The sequence below is a fragment of the Ranitomeya imitator genome, chromosome 1 (assembly GCF_032444005.1).
Source record: "Ranitomeya imitator isolate aRanImi1 chromosome 1, aRanImi1.pri, whole genome shotgun sequence".
Lineage (NCBI taxonomy): Eukaryota > Metazoa > Chordata > Amphibia > Anura > Dendrobatidae > Ranitomeya > Ranitomeya imitator.
This window is the reverse complement of record NC_091282.1, coordinates 918,813,465-918,826,711: the sequence shown is the minus strand read 5'-3', so window position 1 is coordinate 918,826,711 and position 13,247 is coordinate 918,813,465. Positions and strand designations below refer to the sequence as shown.

Here is a 13,247-nt window from a genome sequence, read left to right as displayed (position 1 = left end):
TATATATATATATATATATATATATTTATATTGGTGCTGCTCTCGGGGCATCACGTTGAGAGCATGGCAGCCAATCAGTGAGCTGAGCTCTTATGGCGGTGATCCTCATTGAGCTCTTATGGCGGTGATCTATCTACATGGGCAGGGCAGCTGAGCTCAGCGGATGGCAGTTGACGTGACGTCAGCACCGATGCTGGACTTCTGGGGCAGCATCAGAGATTCAGTATTGGACCTGGGGACAGTGACTAAGGCAAAGTTTAGTATTCTTAAAAGGGACTCTGTCACCTGAATTTGGCGGGACTGGTTTTGGGTCATATGGGCGGAGTTTTGGGGTGTTTTATTCACCCTTTCCTTACCCGCTGGCTGCAATATTGGATTGAAGTTCATTCTCTGTCCTCCATAGTACACGCCTGCGCAAAGCAATCTTGCCTTGTGCAGGCGTGTACTATGGAGGACAGAGAATGAACTTCAATCCAATATTGCAGCCAGCATGCAGCCAGCGGGTAAGGAAAGGGTGAATCAAACACCCCGAAACTCCGCCCATATGACCCAAAACCAGTCCCGCCAAATTCAGGTGACAGAGTCCCTTTAACATACTGCGCCCAGTGACTAAGATTTTCTAAAAGGGGAGAATCCTTTTTAAATTATAATGATATTCTTTTCGTATAAGAAAATAGTAATTGTTGCATAGTCTCATTGATCGAAACAGAAGAGGGAAACCAACATAGCTAATTGTTTCATATTAGTCCAGTTTTGGATACACTTACTCGGGCTTACTACCTACATTTGTCCTGGTTAGAAGGTTCAGCACACGTTGGTACTTAAAGGGTTTTTCCCATCTTTTACATTCATGGCATATGCACTGGATATGCTGTAAATGTATGTTACATATAAGTCCTATTGGTGGGACATGATTGGATCTTGAGATAAAGGCCCAGTCACTCGGTAGTATCACAGGAGGGGTGGCCATACTCGCACGGTTCTCTCCATTGATTTCCATGGAAGCTGTAAAGGTTGTATCAGCCAAGTTACAGTGCTGCCGTAGAAATCGGTGGAGAGATGCGCACATATACCACATCCCTGACAGCGGCCATTGGACATTTCCTGCATAGCTTGTAGTCATGCCATAAATGTGCCAAGTAACAAAATCCGTTTAAAATCATAGAATTGAAAGGGGGGGGGGGGGGGTTGTAAGATGAATATTGGCAGTTTTAGGTAAGGCATAAATGTGATTGCCGTTCACATGATGCCATTCAGTGGTTCATACTTTCTAGAGTCGCCTAGTACCAATGGAGAACACAGTAAGCACAATAGCTGTTGAGCAAAGGATGTGTTCAGAGAGAGGGCATCACAGTATAACTTACTTGTTAACACTCATCACAGGGATCCCCCTCGAGCAAGAGGAGAAGCCCTTTGCTGCAGCCAATAATCGAGGGTGAAACCGCATCCTTCTTCAAGGAGGTAAAGATAAGACTTCAGCTGCTATTGATAATGACTGCTAAATTTGCATCCGAATCCCACAAAGCAATCAACCACCTCCTACTGATTGTGTTTCTGTAACCAGTGCTTTGATTCCTTGCAGTGCTTCTCAAAATCAATAGCTGCTTTAGCCAAATGTGTCCCAGCTTTTTCCACATTGCCCATGGCTCTGATTGCGTCAGCTTTTGTGTTGAAAGTTCTCAATGATTATGGCAGCTTGTTCCTTTATTTTTGTGTGACGTTGCTTTTTTACTTTCCTTGTTAGTCTTGCATTGATGTTTGCTAAAAATACGATTTAATCTCTGCATTAAATATAATCATATAGTAATATACATATGTATGTGTAAAGAGGACAAGACCAGCTGTAAAATCTCTGCCTTATTGGAGGATTTCTCTCTATCAATTAACCAAAGAGGAGAAATAATAAGAGCATCCTAGGAGGACCTGGCTTGTCCTTGCATGATTCAGTTATATGATTGGTTCTTTTGGTTTTTGAGCTGTGACAAGTATAAAAATAAGCAAAAAAAACACCGAAAAGTGATCCAAAGTGCATATAATATCAAGAGAGCATGGTTTTCAGAGGAGCAATTTCAGTGTGAATCCACATTAAAATGTGAAAATTGAGTTATCTGTAAGTAATTGCAGCCAAAACCAGCCAAAACCAGGATTCAATAAACTGCCATCCTTCTGGGGTTCTCTTATGTAACAATGTTGAGAATGTACAGAAAATTTTGTGAGAAACACAAAAGGGATCCTGTGGACATGGACAAGTCTCCGAAGAACACAAGTCAGATGCGGATGTCAAGAATCATTCTGGAGAATAGGCGTTGCTCAGCCAAATACAATGCTGCCACTCAAACTAGCATGTCCCAACAGATAATGTGTTGTGTTACAGCCCATCCATACTAAGGAGCAGATAACCGGTTCAGACGCCAAGGGAAACAAAATCAAGACTACAGTAGGCAAGAGAATGGAATACTGTCAGATGAGACCAGATTTCTTTTGCGCCATGATGATGGGAGGGTCCGAATTTGGCACAAACAACATGAATTTACAAACCCATTCTATCAGGTGACAACAGTTCATGCTGGCAAAGGTGAAGTTCTGGTTTGGGACTGTTTTCTTGGCACACCCTAGCCTCTCTGATGCCTGTTGATGGATGTTCCACAGCGATGTGGCCAAGCACTTTCATCCGTTTATGCCAGCTGTTTGCCATATTACAGAAGGGCACTTTCAGTCGGACAGTGCACCTTGCCACAAGGGTCGCCATGGATTATGACTGGATTTCACAGACCTCCGCTATCAGTACTACAGAACAGAACAACCCTGACACAAGATGGGGTAGAAAAGGCTGTCCTGTCCTTACCGCAATCTGAGCCCTCATTAAGACGTTGGCTTTTTTCAGACCTGTACGCACTATAGTCTGTTCACATGCCCGCCCATGTTTTTAGCAGACTGTTAAGATTACAAAAAAAGTTGCAAAGCTTTCCCTCCCTATTGCCTAGAAGAAAATCACTGATTAAATGCGGTAGAGACTGGCACACTGATCAAATAACCAAACATGAATAAAAATTTTGAAAACGTTAGGGTTTTTTTTTTAATCACATAATTGGCAGACCATCCACTTGAGCCAATATTCCTGCATCACAATTTCAACCCCTAGTGCAATTTCTGTTACCATGAATTGCTGAAGGCCACGAGGTGCCGTGCACTGCTTGATTGGTGTCTCTAATAAATTCTCCAGTTATATAAATAGCATTAAAAAACTTTAAGAACTAGAATGCATTAGTAAATCGGATTTCCTTAATATATTTGGCCATTCAGTTTATATATCTACGACATAAAATATGCGATGGCAGTACTTTCATACACATGTAAGTGCATTGACCTGTATACTGAGTTTATCCAGCATGTTAAAGTTAACTGGCTCACACAATCCAGCTATGTACAAGGTTTGGCTTACCCAGCCTAGTTTAGGATGAATTCTATTTGCTCCTGTGGCGTTTAACGGGAACCCGTCACCATCAAAATGCAGTCCAATCTGCATGCACCATGTTATAGAGCAGGAGGAGTGGAGTAGATTAATATATAGTTTTGTTAGAAGATTCAGTATAACCTGTGTCTTACTTGTTTAATCATCTGCTCTTTCTGTGATTTTCAGTCCAGTGGGCGGTCTTATCAGTGACTGACAGCCACCTGTACAAAAGAAAGCTGTTAGTCAATGGTAGGACCGCCCACTGGACCAAAAGTCCCAAAAAGCAGAAGTTTAATTGATTAAAACACGAGTAATATGAAACACAAAACAAGAAAAAAAAAGCGCAGATCACCATATGAAACACAGGTGCAACGTGGTGGAACGTGAATTTGTAGACAAAATAAGAAAAAATTCTTCCAACTCCTTGGATAAAATATTTATTCCTTTATTCAAAAAGCAATAAAATTCCATATAGAAATTCGGGACAACAAAAACACGAGTGATACTGAATCTTTTCTCACAAAACCATATCTCTAGTCCGCTCCTCCAGCTCTACAACATAGTACCTGCAGATCGGACTGCATTTCATGGGGCAGGTTCCCTCTAATGCTGTTCTATCCTTTCCAATGACAGTATGGAAACCAAGTAGACACCTTGTAAACCAATACGATTTGGTAGAATACATCGTAAAATGAATCCATTAAAGTAGGTGAGGCTCCTGTAAAAATAGGAAGCCATGACACTAGTGTAAAGAGTGTCACAATAATTAATTTCTATACAGTGGGCAGTCTGTTACTTCCTATGCTAGTATACTTCTTTACATAGTGCCAACATACTTCTAAAGCTTTTATTCAAACCTTTACCTTACATGCATTGCGAGCTTCCTCCATGTAACATGACTGTATGACCATGTAAAGGTTATATGTACTGCAAGTCTCAATCTTCCTAAATTATACCTTGAATCCATTTTAATGATTTACCACATACCATTGTAACACCCCAAAATACACACATTTCATAGATCCTTCTATGATACACAGTGCAATCACACCAATGCAGACTTGTGTTCTGCCTCCATTCCATTCCCACTCCTTGATTAATTTATTCACAAAATATAATCTAAAGTCAATCAAAATGTTGTCCTTATGAAAAAAATGCAAGAAAATATGCCACGGGTGAGCGATTAGACACATAATGTCTAGAATAATAGAATCAGTTTTGAAGGTTTTCTCACAGTTGACCAATGTTAAGACATAACGATGGCGGCTTTATTTCCTATTGTTAAGAGCACCACCATGCTAAGAAGCTCAGTAAACAGATGGTTATCCCAGTTACAAGTCCTTGTCTCCAAAGCGACAGCAATCCAATTTCTTGATCTGCGCATGACAAACAATTTAATATGAAACCAGGTAACATATTAGTATGGGTCATCATCACGAGTGCCTCGAGAAAACCCCACGCAAATCCAAAGAGTTTGATTCCATGCATTTTGGTCGTATTCGATTGAAGAAGCCAAGGATTGCACGGCCACGAAGCTACCATGCTGTAAACTACATACGCTCCTATACAGTTGTCTGATGGTGCCTTTATTGCATGTACTGTAATTGTAAGGTCTCATCTACCAGTGCTATTCAAATTTGTTCTCATTTTGGCTGCCAATGGGACTTGTTGGGTGAAATTTGTAGGTGTTGGGATGAAGAAGAAAAATCTGTTGAAATCGACCTGTAAGGAATCATTATTCTGTGTGTGTGTTACTAACTCGGTGCTGGTGTGTTATTGACCTGTACTAATCTGATTCACCTTTTGTATACTGCTGCACGCCCTCAAGAGCTCACCCTGCTGCCATGAATTCTCTCTGTGATCTGTAATAATGTGACCCGCGGACTGTTGTATATGCAGGAGGAAGAGGAAGGTTCGGAAGATGATGGCACTGTAAACACTGACTTTGCAGTAACTATGAAGCCAGGCTTTACTGTACGGAGCTTCTTAGACCAACTTGAGGATGAAGCTGATGGCTTTGTTTCCCCGGTGGATGACAAGACTCCAGCAAAGAGTACCCAAGACCTTGGACTTGGAAACCTGCATTCTGCATCCGTGTATGTTGCATGTAAAATATATATATTTCATTGAATTTGGAGGCAGATTTTTTAGAAATGACACACGAGATTTGTCTCATTATGTTTCACCATTTTAAGTCACAGTTGACATGACCCCGTTGAGCCACGACAATAGTCTTAGCAATCCTAAAATGAAGTCATTACTTTCCTCTATCTCTGGCTACAATACTTACATTACCACAAAACTGAATTGATATATTTTGTTCTTCTAGGCCAGAACTTCTAGAACAGCTTCAGGAAGCAAGGGAAGAAAAAAAGCGAATTCGAAAGAAACTCCGAGATTTTGAAGACAATTTTTTTAGACAGAATGGAAGGTGAGTGACTCTGGTATGAGTAGCAAGTTTAATTGCCATTTTTTAGGTCAAGGCTTCCTTGTTAAGTATACAATATAGGACACTTCCTTTAAAAAAAAAAAAAAAAAAATTAAGACCCAAAAATGTTTGATGTTAAGCCAAAATTTGGACTTACATTATTGTTTGCCAAAAGACGAGAACCATTAAATGATTAAAACCATAATATTTTATTTAAATGATTTAAATTTATATAAAATATAAAAAAATCTCAGAGTGCCCAGTAGGAGGAACCCCAATCCAGTACTGTCCAGGAGTGTGTAGGGTGTTATTCAATATAAATATAATAGTCACAAAAAGATGCAGAGCCTTGCGAAACTAATCGGCCCCCTGGAACTTTTCAACCTTTTCCCACATGTCATGCTTCAAACATAAAGATACCAAATGTAAATTTTTGATGAAGGATCAACAAGTGGAACACAATTGTGAAGTGTGAATTGTGTTGTGGTAGAGAGTTCCAGAGTAGGGGTGATACGCAAGAGAAATCTTGTATACGACTGTGGGAAGAGGAGATAAGAGGGGAGTAGAGAAGGAGATCTTGTGAGGATCGGAGGTTGCGTGTAGGTAAGTACCGGGAGACGAGGACACAGATGTATGGAGGAGACAGGTTGTGGATGGCTTTGTACGTCATGGTTAGGGTTTTGTACTGGAGTCCCTGGGCAATGGGGAGCCAGTGAAGGGATTGACAGAGGGGAGAGGCCGGGGAATAGCGGGGGGACAGGTGGATTAGTCGGGCAGCAGAGTTTAGAATAGATTGGAGGGGTGCGAGAGTGTTAGAGGGGAGGCCACAGAGCAGGAGGTTGCAGTAGTCAAGGCGAGAGATGATGAGGGCATGCACTAGGGTTTTTGCAGATTCTTGGTTGAGGAATGTACGGATTCGTAAAATATTTTTGAGTTGAAGTTGGCAGGAAGTGGAAAGGGCTTGGATATGTGGTTTGAAGGAAAGATCAGCGTCAAGGATTACCCCGAGGCAGCGAGCTTGTGGGACTGGGGAGTGGGCAGCCATTTACTGTAATGGATAGGTTCGTTGGGGGGGTCGCGTGAGATGGGGGAAAGATGATGTATTCTGTTTTGTCCATGTTAAATTTCAGAAATCTAGCAGAGAAGAAGGATGAAATAGTGGACAGACATTGAGGGATTCTGGTTAGTAGGGAGGTGATATCTGGTCCAGAGATGTAGATCTGTGTGTCATCAGCATAGAGGTGATACTGAAAGCCATGAGATTCTATGAGCTGTCCCAGGCCAAAGGTGTAAATGGAGAAGAGCAGGGGCCCTAGGACTGAACCTTGTGGGACTCCGACTGATAGTGGGCGAGGTGAGAAGGTGGTGTGTGAGTGGGAGACGCTGAATGTCCGGTCTGTTAGGTATGATGAGATCCAGGATAGCGCCAAGTCTGTGATGCCAAGGGATGAGAGGGTCTGTAATAATAGGGAATGGTCCACTGTGTCAAAGGCACCTGACAGGTCGAAGAGTAGTGTCGCTTGCTCTTGGCGGTTAAGAGGTCATTGGTGACCTTAGTTAGGGCAGTTTCAGTGGAATGGTGTGACCGGAAGTCAGATTGTAAGCGGTCAAAGAGGGAGCAAGAAGAGAGATGGGAGGATAGTTCAAGGTAGACGTGGTGTTCCAGTAGTTTGGAGGCATAGTGGAGAAGTGATATAGGGCGATGGCTAGATACAGAGGATGGGTCAAGAGAAGGCTTTTTGAGGATAGGTGTGATGGAGGCATGTTTAAAGCTTGAGGGGAAAACACCAGTTGTTAGTGATAGGTTGAAGAGATGGGTTAGGGTTGGGATGGGAGCGGGTCAAGTGCACAGGTGGTGGGATGCGATCTTGAGAGTAGAGTGGAGAGTTGATCTTCTGTAATGGTGGAGAAGTTGGTTTTGGAGGCGGAGGGCTGGGAAGTCGGGAGGAAGGGTTCTGGGGGTTGTTGACCAAAACTGTCTCTGATGTTATCAATCTTCTGCTTGAAAAATGAGGCAAAGTCTTCAGCTGAGATAAGTGGGGAGGGAGGAGGTGCTGGGGGACAGAGGAGAGAAATGAAGGTGTTGAATAACTGTTTAGGGTTGAGACAGGGAGGATATGAGAGATGAGAAGTAGGTTTGTTTAGCTGTGGCGAGTGTGGTCTTGAAAGTAGTGAGGGACTGTTTGAATGCGATGAAGTGCTCGTTGGAGTGGGATCTTTTCCATCTGCGCTCAGCAGCCCTGGAAGCTCGCCTCCGTTCTTTGGTCAGGCTGGTGTGCCAGGGCTGTCTGTTGATTTTGCGAGCTTTGGTATGTGTAAGTGGGGCAGCAGATTCCAAAGCTACAGCTATTGTGGTGTTGTATAGAGCGGCAGCATCATCCACATTGTGTAAGGAACTTATATCTGTGAGAGGGAGGAGGGATTCAGAGAATGAATGTAGGTCAAGATGTTTAAGATTTCTGTGAGGGTGTGAAAATTTGTGGGGTGGGGATTGTAGACATGGAGTGGAGAGGGAAGAGAATGTGAAAAGGTTGTGGTCAGAGAGAGGAAGAGGTGAGTTAGAGAGGTTAGATAGGGAGCAGAGGCGGGTGAAGATGAGGTCCAGTGTGTGACCATCTTTGTGGATGTCTGTAGAAGACATTGAGTGAGGCCGAAGGAGGAAGTGAGAGATAGAAGTTTAGTGGCAGCTGAGAGGGAAGTGTCAATGGGGATGTTGAAGTCGCCCATGATGATAGTGGGGATGTCCGCGGAAAGGAAATGAAGTAGGCAGGTGGTGAAGTGGTCAAAGAAGGTGGTGGCTGGCCCTGGGGGGGCGGTAAATGACAGCCAGTTGGAGGGGGAGTAGATGCGCACAGAGTGCACCTCAAAGGAAGGCAGGGTAACAGAGGGTGGCAGTGGGATTGGGGTGAAGGATCAGTTATCTGACAGGAGAAAACCAACTCCTCTGCCATGTTTGCTGCTGGGGCAGGGTGTGTGAGAAAGGTGGAAGCCACCGTAAGAGTGTGCAGCAGGGAGGCTGTGTCAGAAGGGGTGAGCTAGGTTTCAGTGATGGTGTGGAAGGAAAGTTTGGTAGTAACAAAAAGATCATGGATGTAGGAAAGCTTGTTGCAGACAGAGCGAGCGTTCCACAGAGCTCTTGTTATTGGGACTGGGGAAGCAGGGGCTGGGTGAATGGGAATAAGGTTAGAGAGGTTACGGAAGTTTGTGATAGAGCGTGTATGGGAGGTAGAAATGACTGTAGGAATGTGGTGAAGAGGACCAGGATTTGGAGAGATATCACTAGCAGTGAGAAGGAGAAGAGAAAGTGTTAGTAGGAGAGGGCATGAGGGGGCTGTCTGTGTTTGGAGGCAGAGGATTGTATGTTGAGGAACAGTTCTGAGGAGGAGGTGAGATGGATGGGGAGGATTGAAGCAGAGATAAACAGTTCCTTACTTGGTGTGGGGATTAGGGGAGGTAGCATAAAGTGAAGGATTATAGGGGTGAGAGTGAAGCCTTTATCTTCTTCTGGGACTTGTGCTCATACTTCTTGAATAGACATTAAGGGCATATTTTGAACACAAAGAGGAGAGGGAGTTGTCAATGCAATTACAGCAGATTTTCCAGGTTTTAGAAGATTATGCATTTCTATTAGGTTTACCTGGAAGGAAAAGCTGTTGTGGTATTGTCATTTGTTGTTGGTTTAGACTTTTTCAGCTTGATAGTTTTGCTGTAATGAAATGGTGACATTGGAACAATAATGTGCAGTCTGCTTCTCTTACATGGTAATTAAGATTTGTGCACACAGTACACAGGTATTAAAAAGAATCTTGCACCAGTTTTTTTTGGTACCCCATCTAAGAACAGCATGATGTAGGAACAAATCCTGATTCCAGTTATATATCATTTACTGGGCTGCTTGCTGCAATATTGATAAAATCACAGTTTTATCTACTACAGATATACCAGTTCTCTGAATGCTGAGCTTTTAATAACGCCCCCCACCAGTGATTGACAGCTCTCAGTCTATGCACTGTGTACACAAGAAGACAAGAAGCTGCCAATCAGTTGTGGAGGCGGGGTTATACAGAGCTCATGAATATGGAGGACTATATGGCAGCAGGTTTACTAGTCCTCATTTGATAGTCTCCTACTGATACAACAGTGATTTTATCAAAACTAGAGCAAGCAGCCCAGTGACTAACATATCCTTGGAATCAGGATCTCTGTCTCTACGTTATGCTGCTCTCAGATTAGGTGGTAAAACCTGGTGACAAATTCCCTTTAAGACTTGATGTACATTTCTAGAAGAAGAGCAGCTTTTAGGCCAACATGATACACATACAGGTTATAAAGGTGATGGCATTGTCGCCATTATATATTTTGTCTGATTCTACAGTTATTATGTCCTAATAATGAAATAATGCTTGAACCATATAAAGCTCATTGCTGTTCTTTTTGCCACTATAGGAACGTTCAAAAAGAAGACCGCAATCCTATGGCAGAAGAATACAGCGAATATAAGCACATGAAGGCTAAGCTTCGGCTGCTGGAGGTCCTAATTAGCAAGCGAGGCACGTCACAGACAGTGTGATGGTTAAGTCATCCATTTATCCTGAAAAACCTGGCTGAGAAGGGGCAGATCGCCCAGAGGAGCCCACCATCTCAAATGTGTGTAACAATCAAAGGCACTGGGCAATTTCTGATCTGGTTTTAGAAATCAACTTTTATTTTGCTTGGTCGGATCTAAAAGAACGTTTCTTCCTCTAGTTTTGGTACACTCCCGAATTAAAGGTACGAATAAAGGTTTCAGCTCTAATTGGAGTCTAAAGACTCAAAAATGAGTGATGTGAGCTATGGGTCCAGTTTTTACCTTCTATACTGCACACCTGCCTTGTGACCTATTTAGTAGCGATCACAAGGTTTTAAAGGCCGCAGTGTGACCAGAGACATGATATTGGGTTCCATTACTTTATTTTAGAAACCTTGTTGTGGGTATGCGTTCCAAGTACTGAGACACATATCTAGGACAAGTTATTACCTCATTTCAACACTACTTGGCCATTCATTGGTGACACTTGTCATGGTCTGTGGCATGTGGACGAACAACCGCATTAAGCTCTTCTTGGAACAAGGTCTATGCCAGAGCATGTCATAAAGCAGAGTTCTCGGGAACGTCGGTTCTGCTTAATCAGCCCGTGCACATTGTACCAGCGGACATTTTTACTTATTAGCTAATGGATGATATCATGGAGTTGATTTGCCTTGGGCCTACCTGTGTATAAGATCTGCCCTGTTACCCTGTTCTGCAGCATGCACTTTCTTCTTTATACTATGACTGTAATTTGTAATGCTACCAATAATATCTCCAATAAGACTACATATTTCTACCAAATTCTTGTGATTCCTCGGTATAACGTCCCATATAGCTTTGTCTCCCTGTCCGGCCACATTTCACTGTGTATACCCAAACCACCAGGGTGGTTTTCTGCATGGATTGCTGGAGAGTATTATACCTTTCTTTCCTAGGACTCCGTCTACCAGCATGAAAGTAGATTTGTGTGCCGTTCAACCCAGCAATTTCAGCAATGTCAGTGGGTTTGAAGGACAGTTCTGCCATCCTTACTGTTAACACTGTGGACTGTATTACACAACACGGCCACTCAATAACGGCTACGAGTATCCTATTTATAGAATTGAATTTCTTTTACAAGAATTACATAATTAAGCTGCATTGTGTCAAATGGGTTTAAAGGGATTCTGTCACCAGGTTTTTGCTGTGTATTCTTGAGGGCGGCAAAATGTAGGTGCAAAAACCCTGACTCCAGCGCTGTGTCACTTATTAGTCCGCATGCTGTCAATCCCTGTTTTCTCAGCTTCAAATCTAGCAGTTCTCTGAATGATAAACTGTGCATAATCCCACCCATGCCACTAATTGTATATGAGCAGAAAGCTGCCAATGAGTGGTCAGCGCGGGGTTACGCAGAGCGGAAAGACTACATGGCATGAGATAACTAATCCTCCAGTGATTTTATCAGAACTACAGTAAGTGACCCAGCGCTGGAATAAGGGTATCCGCCCTTAAATCATGATGCTCTCAGATTAAAATCTTCTGACAGATTCTCTATAAATGATGAATTCTGTATTTAACCTGCTAAGTGAATAAGCTCGATAAATAGAGGAACACGACTTCTAAAATTTATATTTTTTCCACTTTTTATTTTAGTAGTTTTCCTCTCAATATAAAAAAACAGATAAAAAATGTCTTTACATGTTCAGAGGTACTCAAATAAATGCATTTAGTTTTGGAAAAAAAAAAATAAAAATTTTAATGTGTTCGTTTGTGAAGATAATAATTTTTTGTGACTTTCACAATAATCTGATCCTTCAATTTATCCGACACTACAAAATGGAATGTTAAATTTACATATTGTGTTTGTACCCATTTTGTTTCGATTTATGTTTTCCTGCTAATCTACAATGGTTGCGATGCTAATTTAGAAAGCTATTGGGATTATTATTCGCAAAACTTTGTAGCCTGCAAAATCCCAGTGATAATTCATTTTATTAAAGGGTAGTTGTAATGGATGCGACTTTCTGCCAAAAATTCTACCTTTAGTTTAGAAAACTATCTGGCAGCAATTACAGTAAATATTGTATATGTTATCAATCATTGGACTGCCTTAATACTCTATACTACTTGTGTGGCAGCTGCTTTGCAGAACGCTTTGTAGAGAAATTAGATTCAGAATTATGACTTCAGTGATGGCGCTTACTTCTGTAGACATCGGGCCCGATTCATCAAAACTTTTACGGCAGGATTATGACGTAAAATGCTTAGAAAATTTGCTAAATTAAGGTACAAAGTGTTGGTGTGCTAAAATTTGGGGACCTAGGGTGTTCTATTGCCATTTTCACAGCTGCTCTGACACAGTGGACGGAGGTGGGGTGGGATGGGGTCTTGGAAACTCCCTCTTGTCAAATTAATGACAAGCAACACCACAAACCTTACTTAAGTCACTGACTGGAGTAAGATTTGTGGCGAGGTGCACACTGAGGCACATGACACTTTTGTTCGACGCTCCTGAGTCATTAAAGGCAATCGAAGATGAACAGCTTGAGGCTAAATAGTGATTTCTGCGCTGCTGGGATTACCAGTAAAGGTGACCATGGATCACCCGTGGCTGGAGCCAGGGAAACTTTAAGTGTGGCTTGTTGTCAATTCCTGGTCACATTTGCTGGTAATCCCGGCAGTGCAAAAAAACTATTTTCTCCTCAATTTCTTCATCTTGGATCTTCTTACAGATCTGCGCAGCCATATTCAAGCAATTTGTGTTGTTGTGGCTACATAACTTCGCCAGGTGAGCAGTTTTCTATATTTTTATATCC

At 42.3% G+C, this 13,247-nt stretch overlaps 1 protein-coding gene across 6 annotated transcripts in view; it reads left to right on the top strand.

Moving 5' to 3' along the window:
* FAM13A (family with sequence similarity 13 member A) overlaps positions 1-12,194 on the top strand; it is a 353,932-nt gene extending 341,738 nt beyond the window's left edge. For 4 of the 6 annotated variants that reach the window (XM_069743550.1, XM_069743545.1, XM_069743544.1 and 1 more), the window contains 4 exons: positions 1,384-1,461; positions 5,354-5,550; positions 5,784-5,885; positions 10,329-12,194. In XM_069743550.1, the coding sequence (XP_069599651.1) occupies positions 1,384-1,461; positions 5,354-5,550; positions 5,784-5,885; positions 10,329-10,452 (501 nt within the window). In that variant the 3' untranslated portion in view covers positions 10,453-12,194. The remainder of the gene's footprint in view (positions 1-1,383; positions 1,462-5,353; positions 5,551-5,783; positions 5,886-10,328) is intronic. The other 2 variants (XM_069743547.1, XM_069743546.1) reach the window with 1 other exon arrangement.
* Positions 12,195-13,247: the final 1,053 nt, after the last annotated feature.